The 19,179-nt window shown below is 39.1% G+C and overlaps 1 protein-coding gene across 4 annotated transcripts in view; it reads right to left on the bottom strand.

The window, feature by feature from the left end:
- SMG7 (SMG7 nonsense mediated mRNA decay factor) overlaps positions 1–19,179 on the bottom strand; it is a 66,943-nt gene that overhangs the window by 37,612 nt on the left and 10,152 nt on the right. For all 4 annotated transcript variants that reach the window (XM_061452083.1, XM_061452085.1, XM_061452084.1 and 1 more), the window contains exons 2-8: positions 8,694–8,725; positions 7,419–7,536; positions 6,280–6,412; positions 3,212–3,383; positions 2,306–2,377; positions 1,124–1,274; positions 644–779 (exon numbers count right to left, since the gene is read on the bottom strand). In XM_061452083.1, the coding sequence (XP_061308067.1) occupies positions 644–779; positions 1,124–1,274; positions 2,306–2,377; positions 3,212–3,383; positions 6,280–6,412; positions 7,419–7,536; positions 8,694–8,725 (814 nt within the window). The remainder of the gene's footprint in view (positions 1–643; positions 780–1,123; positions 1,275–2,305; positions 2,378–3,211; positions 3,384–6,279; positions 6,413–7,418; positions 7,537–8,693; positions 8,726–19,179) is intronic.

Below are 19,179 nucleotides of genomic sequence, written 5' to 3'. Positions count from 1 at the left end.
ATGTCCTCTTTGAAATTGTACTACCTTGTATAAATATCTCATAGAATTCTCTTTGTTTCAATCTTTGCTATGTTGCCCAGCTTAATGAGCTGGCTATATAATTAATAGGTACTCCTGGATTTTCCAGAGGAAACATGTTCTGAACAGTTCTTGTCTATACACAAATTAAGCTTGTACTGGAACACTTTTTAAAGGCAAACCACTGACAGGAGAGCCAAGCTGTCTGAGGAAGATTAAAAGCAGCCTTAACTAGTGGGAGTGAATGAACACCATCCAAAACAAAGTTCTCAAAATTCCTTAGGCAACTGAGCTAGAACTTCCCAGATGAATCAAGTTCTTTTCACAAGTATCCAAGAATCATCCAGGTTAAAGAGCAGAGAATCAACAAGGGTCATCAATTTTTCCTGCACCTCCACTAACAACACACCACATGTCAAATGGGAAAAATCCCTACTGTTTGCAGAAGTCAACATCTGGTGACTTCAGAATCCAGTGTTAGCTGCGACGCAAACCTTCCATAACTGGATACTTGGGCTTCCTTTATTTTAGCAGGTGAATAAGTTACTATTGGGCTATAATTTCAGAAGTCAGCTGCTAAAAATACTCTCCTCAATATGCTAATTAATATGTTGTTAGAACTAACCTTGAATTGTTCTTCTAGCTTTTCTCGAAGAGGGCTCAGCTTCTCCAAGCTTTTACTTAGGTACACATGGCCATGGAATTTAATAAACGCCTTGATGAAGTCAGACACACTCCATCGAGTCTTCACCTCATCACGACTACATTCAGAACAAAAATACCCAACTTCAGTCTTTGGAATTAGACACAGCTCTATATAGCATTACATACTTTTTCTGTGATATTTAAGAAAGAAGGAATGTCCATGCAAAGGTGCTTTGTCATGTTGGCACAATAAGCTTCATTTCCTGCATTCACTATTCACACTCAGAAGCATCCCAGATACAAACCATTCTTTGTTCCATACATGTAAGGATGTTCTCACTCGATGGGGGGTTGAGGAACTTCTGTTTCTGCTACCGAATATGAATAAATTCTGGCAAGGGAGGTACATCTGGATGAAATCTTCTCCATCTTATCTGATCACAATACATTATAGTCTTACCTCTCCAGTGCTTTAGAAAGTGCTTTTTGTAGGTTAGTGGAGGCAGCTGGGAAAGGAAACTTCACAGCAATGCTTCTGCAGTAGTAGAAAATTGTGGTCAAGTGGTCTCCTTTGGAGGAAGCTAGAATAGCCAACTGATTATAAGGCTGACCTAAGGGAGAAAAAGACATTGTCCATCAAGTTGTCATGGAGTGAATGGAGTGAGGCATGCCAGATTTCAGGGCAAGTGGAGTCTCTTGAAAAGCAAACAGAGTTGGTTGTTCTTTTTTGTTTTGGTTTTGGGGGTTGGTTTTTTTGTGTTTGGGGCTTTTTTGTGGGGAGGGGAGCAGGGGGAAGATAGGTCACCAGTGGAGCTGTTTTGGGGTGCGGGGACTGGGTTGGTTTGCTGGGGGTTTTTTGGTGTGGCCTATTTTTTGGGGGGGCTGGGGGGTTGTGGGTTTTTTTTCTTGGTTTTGATTTGAGATTTTTGTTTGGGGTTTTTTTCCTGGTTTTGGGTTTGTTTGTTTCTTTCTTTTTTAAACCACACATCCTTTAAATAAGAAGATACTGTCAAAACCTAGCCCAGTTTTAGGCAAAGTGAACTGTCAAGAGTTTTTCACTTTTTTTGCCTATACAGTAGAAATTTCTATAGTTAGAATACAAAGAATTTTTCAGTTAGAATGTAATTGGCTAATAAACTGAATTACTGGTTTCAGCAGCCTGGCTCAAAAAAAGATTTATCCTTCTCTCACCATCCCTACATTTTGGATCACTGTAAGCCAATAGCTAAAAAAATAGATCTCTGAACTAAAGAGGCTATTAACTTGCATAAGCAACCTGAAAAATCTGGTTTTAGCTGCTGACCTTTACAAGTTGTAAAGTGAACAAACAATCTAAGAAAAAAACAAAACCCCAAAGGCTGGTGGTAGACAATTTTTTCCTTAATTGTAATTTATAGTGTGTGAATGTAAGAGAGTGTAACATAGCAGTAATGAAGCCTTAGAATGAAGCTGTGTATTATCTGCTTTGTTTCTACATCTTCACAAAAAGAAGAAAAGTGACACAGATCAAGCAAACAACTATTGTACAAATGAGTTATCAACGGGTAAGGCTTTGTTGCACCAAGTTTCCAACTACCACACGAGAAAAGCAGTACCCCATCTTCCTTCGGAATTATGAACCTAAAAGGTATCCCAGACTCACCATTAGATGGGACAAGCTGAGCTGCATGTCTGTAGTAAGACTCTGCCTGGCTGGTCTGATTCCTATAGCGAGCTGAGCAAAGAAAGAAAGACCAAGTTGAGGCATAAAATTCAACTCTCCTGCACTTACTTTAATATAACCAATTTACCTAAAGAACATTTCATTATTATTTTAGAAATATGTCAGAACATACAATTATACCAAATAGCATGAAGATTCAACTCGCTGAATTGTGAAGTGGTTGTTTTTCCTCAGATCCTATGTCACATCTTATAAGTTCCTATGTAGAAAGACGCTGTGCCAACAGCAACACATCCAGAGAGCTACAGATATTTTTCATACTTCTTTGCAAAATCAGCAACTAGATCTACTTTTAGGTTGTTCCAAAAGCAACTGCAGATTCCTGAGAAAAGAGAACTTTCTACAACACATAATTCTACTCTAATCAACAATGAAATAAACCTGTTGAACTTACATAAAAAAGAAACCTCGTTTATGAAAGGCTAGATTTCTAACCGTTGATTTTCTAAAAGTTTCAAGAGTAATGTTCTGAAATGGAGAAGTATGCTAGCCTGCTGCAACAAGCTTTTGTAACTGTTACAGGTTTCAACATTTCACTATGCCTACCAGCTCTAACATGATTAGCATGCTAAAAGACAGATTCTAGCAAATCACTAGAAAACTAGTTTTGACTGTCGCTATGTGTTAATATGTAACATGTATTAGAGAAATCTAACAGCATTACTTTCCAGACCTTTCCTCGTGCAGCAACCATCAAACATACAATTACCTATAAGCTACTCATCTTGGAGCACACTTGGTCCAGCAGCTGCCCATGGCATGTACAGACCCCTCTAAGTGAGGTCTGTATGCAATGTCCCACCTCTTTTTCCTTCAAAAACTCACCAATATCTCCAAGGTGAACAAGGCAGTGCTGGCAGATGTAAGAGCATGAGCTAGACTGCGGCTTGACTATGGCGCTGGTGTGCGTCTGCTTATTGCTAATGATTCCCAGCTGGGAAGACTTTACACGACATGGCAAGTCTACATTAAAAACTGTGCACAATTCCTGTAATAACTAGAAAAACAGGTCCAGTTTAGTAGCAGGTAGAGACATTAATCAGCAAGGCACTGAAACAATTGATAAAACAGAGCATTTATTAGAGGCATGGATTAACTAAGTATATTTGAAGTGAACAAGCCTGAGTTACTTAAAAGTGAGACTTTAATTTACATTCTCCATATTGAAGGCATTGAACCTCATGCTGCATTATTCTGCCCAGAAACACAAAGTGTTTTACTTCTTTTCTGTAAGAAATAGCTGTGTATCTCAAACGAGTAAGCAATGCAATTCCCATGACACTTAAATTACCAAGCATGCATCAGTACAAATCTTGTTGGGATTTGTTTGGTTTGCTGGGATTTTTAAACAGGACATTCAAGAGGAACAGTCTTTTTTTTTATACCTTGATGAAGCAACACCATTCTCTGAAAATAATAGAAAGGAATACCAATCAACCTCCAAAGTAGCTTGTTCCAACATAAGAAACAGGACTGTCCTGACAGACTTTAAAGAGAAGCCAGAATAAAACCAAGTTTGTAGGCAAGGCAATAGTGGCTAACAGTTCAGCAGCAGGCTTGTAAATAAATATTTGTGCTAAGCTAACAGTGAGACTCTTTCAAAGAACAAGGCATCAACTACTTGGTCAAATATCTGAAAAGCTGATTAAAGGAAAACCTGAACTTTGACATTCTAATTCATGTTTTTTAATTTCTTAATGGACTCTGGCAAATACTCTGCAAAGTAACAGTAACCACATGGCGATTAAAAGTATTGCTCCACTGTGCTGCAGCGTTAAAAATGTAAGTGAGAATTGACAGACTTTCTCTCAGCTGGGAACATATTCTCCAAATAAAATAGACCTGCAGCAGAGTTCCACTTCCAGCTAAACCCATATAGAAAGCCCAGGGCTGACAGAGATGTGCACTCCACTCCATCAGCGGCTACATATGCAACACAGTTCTTTTGCTTGCTGCAGAAAAAGATTTGTGTTACACCTCCCTCCACTTTTACTCTTTTATCTCAAAGAAAGACTTCACAGATGAAAGGTGGATAAGAGAGAAACTTGACATCTTCCAACATGGTGAATTAGGAGAATTCATGCTCTCTTTCAAAGGCATCATTTACACATGCTTCACAGTCGGAGAGCAGGTATCTTGCCTGAGCCACATCTTTAGACTAAAAATGGGACGATTAACATCACAGCAAACAAAGAAAGACGACTCAGTCTGTGGTGTCATACACAGAAAGAAAATTTCCTGATACAATGAAGGGAAAAACAAGGTTTTTGCAAGACAAACAGTGGAGAGAGTAGAAAACTCTTGGCAACCATAACACAGCCTGTCAAACTGACTGCTACAAATAAGAAACTTTCCAAAACACAATGCTGCGGGTGGGGGGAAGGGGAAAGGAAGATAATCACACAGATTCTGGGGGGTGGGAGAATGGGGTTGCCTTGCAGATGTTCAGAATCAAACTAGGAATTGATACAGCAAGAATGGCCTACTGTGCATGTTGTAACCTGAAGACAGTGCAAACTAGCCATGACAAAGTCTAGTCAGAGCACTACTTGAGATATGGGATTCAGCAGTAAATGTTACTGAAGTTTGCAACTCTATGTAATTAAGACATCACAGAATTAAGACTGAAGATGTGCATGTAAGCCTGGGAGTCTCAATCAAAAAGCCAGAAAAATATTGCATGCTGCAGATGCTAAATAATACACCTGGGACAACCACCGCAGTTAAATGTACAACTGTGGTGGGCATTAAGTTAGGTATTATTCAGAAAACAGTTCTTGGAAAATATTAACTCAATGCTCATCAATGTTGTTTAGGAGTTGCAAGAAAGGGACAAATAAAGCACAAAACATTAAGCCATCACACATCCTCAGTGCATCTGCATTTTTCAAATTCTGCACATATTTTTGTTCTTAAATAACTGAAATCAAGAACAAAACTGATTACCTTTGCTTATTCTTTGCTACATAGGGGAAGTATAACATTTTTCAAAATGAAAAAGAATTATGACAATGGCCCAGAAATTCGTATGTAAGAATGAGAAGGTGAAGGGGAATTTCTAGAGCAATACCAAGAAAAAAAAAAACCAAGAGTACTATGAAATCATCAATTAGCAAGTTTACTGGGCTTGCAGTTGTGTCATTGTAATTCTTAGAATTTACAATTAAAATACATAATTCTTCACCACAGATCACTGCAGAATCCAGATTAAATTTCTTCAAAAGGGACTAGAGTGTCAATGAAGGCTAGACCTCCTAATAGCTAAACAATTCAGAAATAAGCTAGCTCAAGAAGGCAACAAATGTACAGCCAGAAAACAAGAAGCTAGAACAAGGAGGTTTTGTTCTACATTTTCCTGCTGCTTCATGTTCACTTTGAGCAACTACAGCAGACTACTGTAAGAGACAAAAATCTGCTGCTAAAGGGACCTTTGATTCTAACCAAAGCAGTGAGTCTTAGGCTTTACAGCAGTTTCTATTAGAACAGAACTTAAGTTGTTCCTATATTTACATGGAGCAATGAGACAAACACCAGATTCAAGTATCAGATGAAGTTGATGCTGCTGCTGAAGGAAAGAAAGCACATCACCAGCTTTGTAGACATGTTTTACTGAGAGCACCAGCGTTACTAAGATATACTGCTTGATCCAGTATAGCAACAGTTTCCTACGCTAAGGGAAGAGATTTTACCTACCTAAACCTAACACTCCTGCCTTTCCTTAAAGAGATGACATGCTAGTATGGTATTGGAGCTCATCTCTAATAAGCAATTACTGGAATGGCAAAAGAGGTCTGACAGCAAAGTTTTGTAAAGGACCCACACAAGTAACACAAGGCACATTTGCTTCCAGGCTGTGCAAATATACCATAGCCAACAAACTTTTTGCAACTCACCTGTGTGTAGAAGCCACTAGCTGCCTCTAAGAACAGAGAAAGGTTTGCCTGAACTTCACTCCGATTTGGATTTGCTCTATTTTTCGCCTGACCCTGTAGCGTCGTGATCTGATTTTTAAAGGCATGATTCCAACTGAAAACAAGAGAAGCATTTTACTTTTTACTCTGGAAGTGTCTTATACATATGGCATAAGCAACAAGCAAGAACTGTTTAATTACATAGCATCAGACACGGAAATGAAGAATATTCAAATCCAGGCAACATTCAGATTCCAAATGTTAAGTGCAGAAGAACTACCTTTCCTCACCTCTGTTAACTAGGGAAACAGATCCTCATACAATATAGCTAACTCTGTAACACCGTTAAGATTTGCTTGCAATTGTTCCGTTTTACACAGCATAGCACTCCCTCCCTAAAAACAGGCATATTTGGTGTAGAAAGGATGTGGGGTGTAGAAACCAGGGTTAAAAAAAAATCACTCAGTAACTGAAGACATGGGCAGGACAACTCAGCCAGACTACTCATCTTGCTTCTCAGTGCTGTAAGAACTGCATGCTTCTCTTAACTAAGCCTGTTACAACCTATGTCTGCATCTTAAATCACAAGGAATGGACTGAGGGCATGGAGAACACCTAGCAGGATCTTCCCCGACTCTTAATGTGCCATGAGCATCCCCTAAAGTTCTCTCCTGATACCTGTCCTTCTGCTCAGCCCTACCTCAGAGGGTTTAAAATGATGGTCTTTAGCTCCTGTTGGACCTTGCTCAAAGCTCCAGGTGATTACATTATGCAAATTTCCTCCTTTCTGGAAACTCCAGAAACTTCAGCCCTTCCCTGACAGCACAGAAGATGTATGTTTCTTAGTGTTCTCCCTTCCATCTGGCCCACCAAAACCCACTCCTGCATGAGACGGCTGCTACTAAATTACCAGAAATAAAATCTAACTTACCGAATGTTCTTCATCAAATCTGCAGTGGATTCTCATGTTTTGCCCACAGCACAGCTCTCATTTTAAAACAAATTAAGACAGCCATTCCATAGGATACAAATACTTTCCTGGAAGTCTCAGGGTTTCCTGCTCATCTGCCCAGATTACATATCCTACATATAATTACATACAAATTTATTGAGGTACTTACAGGTCCTGCTCCACTTTTTTATCTAAAGCATATTCCAAATCGGTCACTAGCATTTTCTGATATAAGTCCTGTAGAGCTTGTCTGGATGTCCAGACTTCTGCTGGACCCAGCTTTGAATCTGAGCAACAAAAAGGACACAACAGTTTTTGTAATACTCAAGTTTACAGAGTTACTCTGATTTTTTCACTCACCTACCAAATGAAAGAACATAGCACAGTGTAAGATATCCAGTGCCAAATAACCACTTTTATCACAGATTCATCAGAATAGTGAAATACAAGAACTACATATGGGTTGGGGATTGACTGACCAGTCTCCTACAAAACCAGGACAAAGCATGACCAAAGGCAGCAGCTGGCAAGTTGGAAGAAAAAAAAACAGAACAGGAAAGCTCCACAAAAAAAAACCAAAAGAGATAGAAGGAGGTGATTCTCTGTAAGTCACTGAACTGCAGAACTTCTTTAGAAAAATTTCCAGGATAGCCTGAAAAAAAATAATAAATCTCTGAGAAGAAATCCATCAAGGGATGCCAAATAGGAGCCAGTGCTGTTGGTATTTAGAACACTGTGGGCAAGTCCTGCTGCATGCTTGCCATTTTCTCTTTGGTAGCCATCTGCCTTCCGTCACTGAGGGTGAATGCAAACACTGCTCCTTGCTATCTCAAGTAACGAAGTTGAATTTCCTATGCCTTGTAAAATCACTTGAGCTGGAGCTGTGGGAGTATAAGGGATGGGCTTCACACCCCAGGGAAACCCTTCTGCCAATAATGTAGCCACTCCTGCTGGGTTAGACAGATCGAAGCACTTCATGGTCCTACAGGGACTAAACCAACCTGCTACCACAGGTGGTAAGCATAGCTGTGCTAGATGTACTTTATGCTAGATGCTTGCACTGTGTGGCTGATACATTAATATTAATATAAACCATTTCCTATAAACACAGCTTAAAACATAGCTTGTACAATTTCATAACATCTACGGGCTGCATTTTCATAACACATGTGGTAGTGTTCAGATCAACATTTCCATCACCAGGTTTCTCAAAACCATCCAGACCCTTGCTGATCCCAAATACACCAGTTCCTGTGGTAGTGAGGACAGGAGTCTCTGGGAAAAGAGGTGTAGCTTGATCTCAATCTCCAAATGCTTTAAAACACCCAAAGTCAACTTTAAAAATACATACATTTTAGATACAGAGAATTCTGAGGAACAAAAAACATAAGGAACAGGAATCGAGTATTAGCAGCTAGATCAAATGTATAATAAAGGCAATTACCTGTCATGTCAGCCTTCAGAACTTCTGCCTGCCTGTAAGAAAGCAATAAAACACTAAATTAGAAACAGACCAACCAAAAGAACCGAATTATGCTAAAACACATTCATTCAACAGTGAGTAGATAAAGTAGGACCAGGTCTGTAGAGGCTGCCTACAACCTACACTGCCAGAGTTTACCCCATGCAGTATGGATTTGAATTACAATATGACTGCTTTCAATTCATACCATCACAAAAGTCAACTGTTCACTTTTCTCTACTTAGCCTAAATCTCTTTCAGAAAAAAATATAAACTAAAACACTTATACTATGTTTTAAGCTCTACATAGCAGCAGTGTCCTGCCAACATCAGTGATACCTGCTTACCTGTAACTGAGAATTTCATATTAACTTTGTCACACATGAAATGCAATAGCCAACACAGAGCAAAGCAAACTCCCATCAGCCCTCCTGCCCCTTCATGCTGAACTAGCTTTTGGAGAGGTGATAAGAAGACTGTCGTTCTCAATTACCTCTCTTTCATTGAGCTGCCTCCCTAAAGTCATAGTTTGATCAGGTTTCCATGACCATACAAAACATACAGAAAGAATGGCAACCACAGACCATCTATCACTTCTTTGCTGAACATCCTCTACAAATCCCCACTGCTGGTAAAGGCTGCAAATAGTTTCTCAAATAGAGGAAAACCAGGACACAGCCCACAAAAACTATTTACAAATGGTCATCAATGTCTGGATGAAGCAGGCAATTGAGATGCTACGGTTAAGCACTGTGTCAGCAGTACATAAAAATTGAAGGGCAGCACTGCTGGCCTGTTTGACCAATGCAGTATTAACACAGGGCAGGCAGAGGCAGAGGGGGCACAAGGCTGCCTGGTTTGGCTGGGTTTTGGAATATATCCCCTTCCTTTAGCTACATTTAAATGTTTACATATGTTTGCAAAGAGTGCAAGCTTTCCATACCAGTCATGGAATTCTCCTAGCATATGAAATATCCAATTCCACCTGCCTCCCTCAGCAAAAAGATGGAAGTTGCACTGTGACTAACATAAAAGTCAGATGCCAGCTTGGGAAAGAATGGAGAGCCAGGAAAAAGCACCACCTAATCCCTAAAGAGGCTTCAGAAAGAAGCATCTACTTTCTTTTGCCAATGGGAAGTTGTGATTATAAAAATAGTTTTTCAGGTTGTTCTAGGTTCTATCTACTGGCCACAAGTTACAGGGAAGGTTTTGAGACCTACATCAGGATTAAAACATGTTGTAATAGTGTCATCATTTCACTAGGAAGATGTATACTGGCAAATACCTTCAAAAAATTTTGTTTTATTAAAAGCAATAATTATCTAAAGTAACTCACCATAGTGAGCATAATCACCACAGTGTACCATGCAAGAAGCAGCGGGATTCTCCAAGAGCTTTAATTAAGATCTTAACTGTTGCCAGAAGTAAATCTGTATATTATTCACCTGCTTCACAAATTTAATCTATTTAAAGATAACTTCTTTTTGTTTACTTCTTTCAAGAAGGTGTTACTACAATTTTTTTTCAACTCCTAACAATAGGGAACACCATTAGAGATAACCTATAATTACTGATACAAAAACAAGGAAAGATTTAGATATTGTGTCACAAGAAAGCTGAAAGCCCAAGAAATACTTCTGCTTCATCCACACGGAGATAATGAAAGGCGCCTAAGCAATGCCCCCTACCCACTGCTACAGGTGGCAGGATGGGAAAGAGCAGATGTTTCCCCCCCCCAGCAAAGTAAAGCCAATAAAGAACAGCAATCTTCTCTGCATGCTGCACATCGGAATCCTGTAGTACACTGACCAAGTCTAGTCAAGCACAAAGCTGGGCCAATTCTGCGATGCTACGACTTGGCAGCTAGAAATGCCACTGCTCAGAAGGAAAAGTTGACTTGCTCAGGTGCTGAAGTCTCTCTTTTCTGAGCAGCCAGCCAAGTTAGTACTGTTTGGCTCACACTTTAAATATCTGCCAGTTGTGCAAACTTCTTTGAGCCAAGAACATGATCTGCATTGCCAAAGCCTTGAATCCTACCAAGAGGCTCAGCATGAGCAAGACATGCGGTACTGCTCCAGCAAACACAAACCCAAAATTCTCCTCCAGGCAAGAAGACTCTGCCCTTTAAAAGCCAAGAACTGCTTCTCTGAAAATTACTTGTGCAGAACTACCTTCCACTATGTTACTCTTTAAAGGGGGGAGTACAGACAGCACCACTAAAAAAGCCTTCTTCAAAGCTCTGACTAGCTTCTACCCGGAGAATTTACATGACACCTCAACACCTACATTAATGCAACTGCTGACAGATGCTCTGTAAACGCATACCCCTAACAATATGGCTGGACCTGAACTTTTACCAAGATGTTTTGGGGTTTTTTTGGAACACCTGTTTTGGAAGGGAATACTCATGGGCTTACAGAATGAGAGCCTTTAGTCACAATCTCTTCACCAGCCATAAAGCAAACTGCTTTTTACAAGCTTGCAACAAGCTGTACTACGGGGATTATCACTTATATATATTTTATTTAAAATCCCCTTAATGTAAGTTATTTCAATGCTTCCTAGAGACCAAAGGAATTAGTAAAGTATGTCTAATATTAGCATGCTCTGTTTCTCATTTCCACCTAAAACCAATTTCTATTTAAAACAGCTGCATCTAGCACAGCTAACCCAGGATAAGAGACGACAGCCTGGGTACCAAACTTGCTCTGCATCAGTGGCAAAATATTAGCATCTTGAAGAAAAAATATGCATTGCCTGTTCCTTGAACAGACTTTACGAAGAGCTTTGGGTGGTGCTGAAAGACTCCTAATGGTCACAAACCGGAGTTCACTGATAACAGCAAGAGTTGCTGACAGTACAAATGGCTCCTTATACTGTAAAGCATCTTTTTAAAAGCCTTCTAGTCCGTAAATTTTCTTGCTCCACCTAATATTGAATTTGCACTAGAATTACTCATTGTGATGCAAAAATATGTGGCCTGCCAGCAAACTTGGTACAACTTAGTTACATATTTTATCATTTTAAAAATATTCTCAAGAACCTTCTTGCCCAGTTGGACTCAGCAGTTCAGTCTTCAAGTTCTCTGAATTCGTTCATCCAAATTCAAATAAGCACCAACCATAGTTTAAAAACAATTGTATTTCAAGAATCTCCATTAGACGATGTATCACCTTGATATATCATGATAGCTACTCTTTAGAATTTCCTAACCAAATATATATTCAGCCCTGTCCTTTAATCAAACCTGAAACTCAAACACAAAAGCCTTCCACTCAACTCAGTAAAACACTTTGACAGCTAAAGGAATTTTCATTTTATTCAAATACTTGAAAAGCTTCAAAACTTTAAACCACAGCAGTCAGGACTTTCTTTTGAAGTTCTGAAGGCATAAGTTATATTAAAATTTAAGTACCCACAGACTGCAAAGGTAACTTTTCCTCTCTTAAGAACCTGGCAGTATATATAAGTCCTGTTCTGCTGTAAGGGGAAGTCAGACACTACATTTAGCCTGAATGAGCCATCAGATTTAACAGAGGAAGAAAAGACAGATGTGTTTTGTTTTTCCATTTTCAAGTTTTTTACCATTCTTCATCAATTAGATTTTCCCTAAGCAGAAAAAGAAAATAAGTTGTTCCCCTCAGGCTGGTAAACATTACAGAAAGGAAACCCCACAAATACAGTGATTTCTCTCCCATATACATTTTCAAGTGTTCAAACCATCACACTGAGAGACCGAAAGGTACATCAAAAGTTCATATAATCTGACCTATCCTTTTACACTAGAACAAGTTTGCTTAATTTGCTTTTAAAATCCTACAAGGAAAGATCATACAACCTCACTGGTTAACTATTCTATTGCTCAGCGATAGTCCAGAAGTTTTTTCTAAAACTCCAGCTTAAGGCCCCTCTGTTGCCCACAGCACACCTAGCTGCCTCTGTAAGAGGGCAATGTTAGCTCTACAGAAGCACAGTTTTGTTAACAAGGCACATGATCAAGCATAGAAAAGCAAATAAAATTAAGCCCAAGTTTTTAAAGCGGCAGTCTTGTGTTACTCAGCTAACACCCACTATTTCTGAAAGTCCAACAGGTCAAAGTCAAATGTCACACCACACTCCTTGTATTTACACAGCAAGGATAAGCCAGGCACAATCTAAAAAAACTGTAGAAAAAACCCAGACCTCACACAAAACAAAAACAAAATAAAACAAAAAACCCCAAACAAACAAAACCAACCAAACAACAACAAACAACAAACAAACAAACAACAAACCAAAAAACACCCCCACACAAAAACCCAAACAAACAAAACCAAACCAAACCACCACACAACACCACAAACCCAACACCCAAAAAAACACCACCACCACCAAAATCCCCAACACAAAACCAGGACACTCTGCTTTCTACCATGCCTAAAGGAGAACTTCACTTGGTTTTCCCCTAGCAGCCCTGAAGAATCAGCATCTGTATCAGTTCCCTTATCCAATCTCAGTAACACAAAAGCCCAGATAAGGAATTGAGGATTTACAGCACTAAAATGGGTAATGAGTCCAGGCAACTGGGCTTATAAAAGCAATCAGAATGCAATCACTTGTTCTGTGAATACTCTACAAACTAAAAAACATATTAAATGGTCAGGTCAGGGTAGTTTCACTCCAGGCAGGAATATGTATTCCTGCACTTCTCTTTCCTGGAGGTACATGCAGAAACTGTACCACAACAAAAAGTGCCCACAGCCTATCAAGTCTTAGCAGGTGGTGACTGATCCAAAAGCTCACCAAGAGCACTACTGGAAAATTTTTCTTTTTCTGAAAGAGAATAAGATGCAGAATGTGTATAAAATAAATGTAGGAAATCTTTCTTTTTGGGTTGGGAAGGTAAATTTTCTATGCTAGCCTACTAAAAGGAAAATCAACACTGCCTATACTTAAATTATTATTCTATTTTAATCATTCCAATACAAGGCAAGGCTCATACCTAGAAGGAACTCCAAAGCAATACCCAGCAACTACTATTTTAGATTTTGCTCAAAATAATAGTTAACTTCACCAAAAATTTCTAATGGCTTAATACCTCAGTGTTTTCAAGTGGTCTGGGTGTTATTTTGTTTGTCTTAAAGCATGCCCATGTCAATTCAAGGCAGGGGAAAGCTGTAGAAAACACTATCAGCATGGGCACTTAATGTTTTACAGCAGATTTACAGGAGAGTTGGGTTGCTCAGAAGCCCCTAAACACTGTACCCAAGACTCCAGCATTCACATCTCAAATTCAGTGCTGAGCAAAATTATTTAGTGATTGACAGTTTTGTGGGAAATAAGCATTCTTCCTTCCATTCCTAAGAGTAACCACTAACGCTTGCTAAAATATAAAGCTTTATTAGCAGTTTTTAGAGACTCACTGGGCACTAATCCTTTACAGCTGTTACACTTTGCTAAAGGATTTTGAAAGATACAGAAATAACTGACTTCCCAGAACTATTCTGTAGACAGCAACTGTATCTCTAACTATGACCTGTCAAAGGGAAATACTGTCACAGCAACCTCAGGATTATGTACAAACTCAGATTTTTGTACCTGAATAACAGTAGCAGGGAATTTGTGGATAAACTTCATCTTTGATATTCCTTTACCTATTAATACAACATCACCTAAATATATCAGGCTTCAGACAGCAGCTCCAGTTACAGCCTCATGTATCTTTTCCTGAAAGGGTAACTGGATGCAGTCAAGATTTTGCAGTAGTATAGGGAGTCCAATATATATTTTACTTATTTGTATACAGACACTACCTACTTGTGCATCAGATATATACTGTATAACAAGGATTTTTTACACATCTTTATCTTTATGGAGGAAGTTTCTAATGTTCCGAATTTGCAAGTGTTGCTACCTAATTTAAATGACTATAGTTTTTATAAAGTACTGAAATCACTTGCTTTGGGAGCAGGCAGGTTTTGGTGATGTCAGCTCTCAATGACCTAGCAAGGGATTTTCAGGCCATAAGTCAGAGTTAAATGCTTCATGTGCTTTTTACACTGAAAGGACATTCTTCACAGATACGGCAACAAAAGATACCTCCAACAGTACAACCTTATTGTCAATTTTAAGTGCTAACTAGTTTAAAGCTTACTATTCCTGTAACACGCAGCTGAAAACAGGGTAGAGCTGATTTCTTTGACCAGTGACTTTATCAGATATCTTGCAGCCATAGATCAAAGCCACACAAACAATTAATTCAGCATCAGTGTAAAACTGCAAATAAAAAAAAATACTGCTCTGCAAGATGCTAAAGCAAAGCAATCACCACCTGAATACAAACTCCCTCCGCAAGGAATGGCGTGATGGTGAGAAGTGGGGACACAGAATAGGATTTTTTTTTTTCTTTTTAACCCCATCTTACCTCTTTCTCCTAGTCCCGGCTCTATCAGAAGCAAGTCATAATAATCATCTTTATCAAAAAACAACCACCAAAACCAACTCTTCCCAAGTTTGATCAGAACTGACAATCTTCCTCCCTGGAGAGGAGTAAAAGTATGCTTGCAGTCAGCTGCATTCAAACTTTTCTTTTTTCCTTCAGTTTCACAGAAGTCAGTTCCTTTGTCTTCATATTTTTAGAAAACAATGTGTCCAACAGAAAAAAGTTATCCCTAGGGAATTTCAGATGTGCTTACGCTCCAGGTTTAATCTACATGAAGGGAAAAACAAGGCTCCTACCCTGCTCAGCATTCAACTGTCTCCACCCAAGTCCCTGCTCTCCCTCTTGGTGTAGCCTAGAACTCATGTCAAGCACAGGATCAAGTCTGAGCTTTGTTAGAAGAGCAGTGTTGCAAACCTGAGTTAAATGCCCCACAGGCAGTCATTCAGAATCAACAATATGCCTCTGTCTATTCCACAGAGTTATAAAATTTAAGTCAGGAGAGTAGCCTTTAAATACCTAATACATTTAAATTCAAACAAAATTAGACTGGAATAAATGTACAGCGTTAAGACTAGCTCAGGAAAGCTCAGCTGCATTTTTCATAGTCACTGGTTTGTATTTTAAAAATATTGACTACAGTGTTCTTTAACTTTCCATCTTGACATACTAGTTACTTGGAATTTTACTGGAGCTGTAAGGAAGAAAACTAACTTCTAAAAGGATGCTGCCCATGAAAGAAAAGCACAAAATCTCCAGTCACCTTTACCTCCTTTACCTTCCAGAAGCTGACCGTGTAGCTCCACAGGTAACCCTGACAGTGTTTTCAGTATAGAAAAATTAAGAGTTAATTACCAAAGAACTAAACAAAAACAAAACAAAGAAATATATATAAAGTATTAATAACTATTAAAAAATAAAGCATGCTCAGCAAATAATGAATTGATAATTAATAATGCATAGTACATCACAACATGGCTATCTATGTTGAAGAATACCTTTAAAAGAAAGTCTCTAATAACAGTCGACAAACAAATGCTCTTACAGAATACTCAGTCTGTTTATCAGCATCCATCGAGTAATACGTGTACTGCAGTGACCAACAGTGCATCAGCTTTGCAGCTGACCTGAGAACAAGTCAAAGGCAAAAGGTTCAAGATAGAATACATTATCTATTTCCTTAATCTTTGTACCATCTGTCGGACAAGCTATTTTTTTTTAAACTAAAGCAATCGTAAAGGTGTGAGGACACAAAACTTCTTCAGAATCGCCTTCCAATCTACTCAGAAGATTAGCAATCCACTCCTTTAAAAAGATCTCAGAGAAAAATCAGACACCTCTGCTCACTCACTACCCACAAGTAACTTCTGGTAAGCACACAGAAGGGGTATTAGGTCTTACGACTACAGTGCCAGGCAGAATGTGAGAGCTCTGTAGCTGAACTACCTTACTTCCCATGGCAATTCCCACCAGGTTTTGAGATTGAGCAAGGAAAAGCAACAGAATTACTTTCTGAACAAAACCAAACAAAAAAAAAAGGAAAAAAAAAAAACAGAAAACCTACAAACAACAAATTATGTCCTTGTAGTACCACTATCTTTTGCTCTTTCAAATCCACCCTGATTTGAGCGCACACAGTATCAGGTTTCAGTTGTGATAAATACATAGTAACACCAGTACTCATTTGTTACCTTAGAGTTCCTGACTTGGTAAAAATTTCACCTGTGTCAAGGACTGGAAACTGCAGACAATAGATGTTAAAATAAGTAATCATTATTTAATTTTTTTAACAGCTTCTGCATTATGAAAACCATGTCCAGAATTATGGAAAATGCAGAAATCTGAGCATGAAGATCAGCTTCAAATGGACATCATGAAATCAGTTTCAGAAAGTTATGCTGTTTAAGTCAGCCTTGCAGAAGGCAGATCAGCTAAGGTCAGGTAGCAGATGCTAACCCTTCCTGGACATTGTGTGAGATCTCCCAGGGGCAGTATTCAATTCAACGGCTGGTAATTACACAGTCAATTTAGTGACACACTTTTGCAACATGGATAAAATATTCCCTCCCACCCACCTGTGGAGCTGGAGAGCTGAGCGCTCGCAGTAAGGTACTTACAAAGGTGACATACATTTCCCCCTGGAAAGTCCACCTCACTTCGCATGAAGAGGGTAATACCTGCAGACCTCTAAACCCTGACTTTCAGCTGTAGCTGTTTCCTGTTACCTCTAGCCTTCACTAATAAACTGGGATTTAAAACCAATATACCTTGATGATTTTCAGTGTTTTCTGTGGACTCCCATCCTCTCAATCCCAGCCTCTGACATTACTCCTTGCTGAGTGGCAATCGCTGATCCTTATGCTCAGTAAGGCCGAGAATGACTCATATTGACACAGGAGGTAATGACCATTAAAAAGGAGTCAGTTATTGTCTTCCCTGCTAAGGAGCAGATGGAACAAGACCAAGAGGTGGCAAAAATAGAGGTAACACTCAGATTAAATCTGAGTATGATCCTAATGGCAAACTGCAATTTAGAAATTACTTTCAATTCTCCACCATGAAACTAAATGCAAGCCACACTGAAAGCAGAGCAATGGTATGAAGGCTGAACACCAGTCAGGGAGAATTATACAGTCCATTTACGATAATTAAATGGGTACTCAATGCATCATTGCCAATAGTTTACAGGAGTTTCATTAGCTGCTCCCCATTCTCTATCAGAAATACACAGGCAACACTGTTCTGAAACATACTTACTTTTCAACTAGAGAATATTTGAGTAATTATTTTCCACAAAAATACAGACGTAAGAAAGAGGTGGAAACAACAAGTTTAATGCAGCTCTATCAAATTCAGTCACTTCTAATGGAGAAATAAAATTTAAAATAGTATGATCGCTAAATTCTGACCTCAAACACACAACCAACAATATTTACTACAGAGGAGGAGTGCTGCAACACTTGACTCAGTCCCCTGCTGTGTTTCTCCTCAGTTCAGGAGTGGCTCGTCAAGATGGGCAGTCAGTTACAATACCCAAGTGTCCACCACCGAAACACATGTACTCCTGGAATATGTAAAGTTACTCTCTTGTCTGTTCAGCTGAAGGAGAAACCTATGAGCAATCTAGACAGCTCAGATCCAGCAAATTTTATTAGCTCAGAAGAAGTAAAGCAGCATGGATACGCTACTACAAGACCTGCCCCTCTCTAGGAAGCATGCAACTTGAAACTTCTGAGCCCTGTTGAACACAAATGGGTCTGGAGGAAAATCAACCTGGCTGAAGTAGTACAGACCACTTGGTCAAGTCCAGCTGACCTTTGCAGCAATGCCTACAGCAGGTCCAAACTGCCTCAAAAAGGAGCCACCACTGCCATTGCCCTGCGAAACACTCCCAGGTACTGCCAGTTAACCAGTAACCTACCTTTCCATTTTACAAGCTAATGACTTTGTTAGGAGCAAACAGCTGAGCAAATTTATAACCTCCAAGGTTAATCCTGCTTTGGGTAATTAAATGTTTTTATAAAAATAATTTTATTTCAAATTTAAATTTCAATACTTTAAGACAGAGTCCTTTCTAGTTCTGTCTAGAAAAGTTTACATGATGTTCAGCCAACTACAAATCACTATCTGCTTTATAAATCATGTATAGAAAAATTCTGGGGTTTAGAAAATCTTTACTAAACTCTGTAGGAAACAAAAATCTGCACGCCATTTTCCATGCTGCAGTCTTCCTTTCAATCAGACTTCTTTGTTACACTCATTTTGCCTTCTGCAATGGCTGAGGAAAAGGCTCCATAGCAATGGACTAACACATCCAGCCTGAAGATCAAATCTTGAGGCTTGAAAGGACCTCAAAAGGTTACAGCAGGGACAGTCCTCAGTTAGACCGAGAAGACAGTTTCTGAACCTTTGCTGCATATTAAGCAAGAAGGGATGATGGTGAAAAAAGATTCAGCATGTGACTATACAACTACCAGTTACTAACTCAACACTTGCGTGTTACTCAGGTTGCACAAACCAACTCAGCCCTGGCATTTCGCTTAGCAACTA

Source organism: Pezoporus flaviventris, unplaced genomic scaffold (assembly GCF_033815535.1).
Source record: "Pezoporus flaviventris isolate CSIRO_AGI_PZ_B2104156 unplaced genomic scaffold, CSIRO_AGI_Pfla_v1 ptg000013l, whole genome shotgun sequence".
Classification (NCBI taxonomy): Eukaryota; Metazoa; Chordata; class Aves; order Psittaciformes; family Psittacidae; genus Pezoporus; species Pezoporus flaviventris.
Note: the sequence above shows the minus strand (reverse complement) of the source record. Positions and strands in the feature narration are given on the sequence as shown.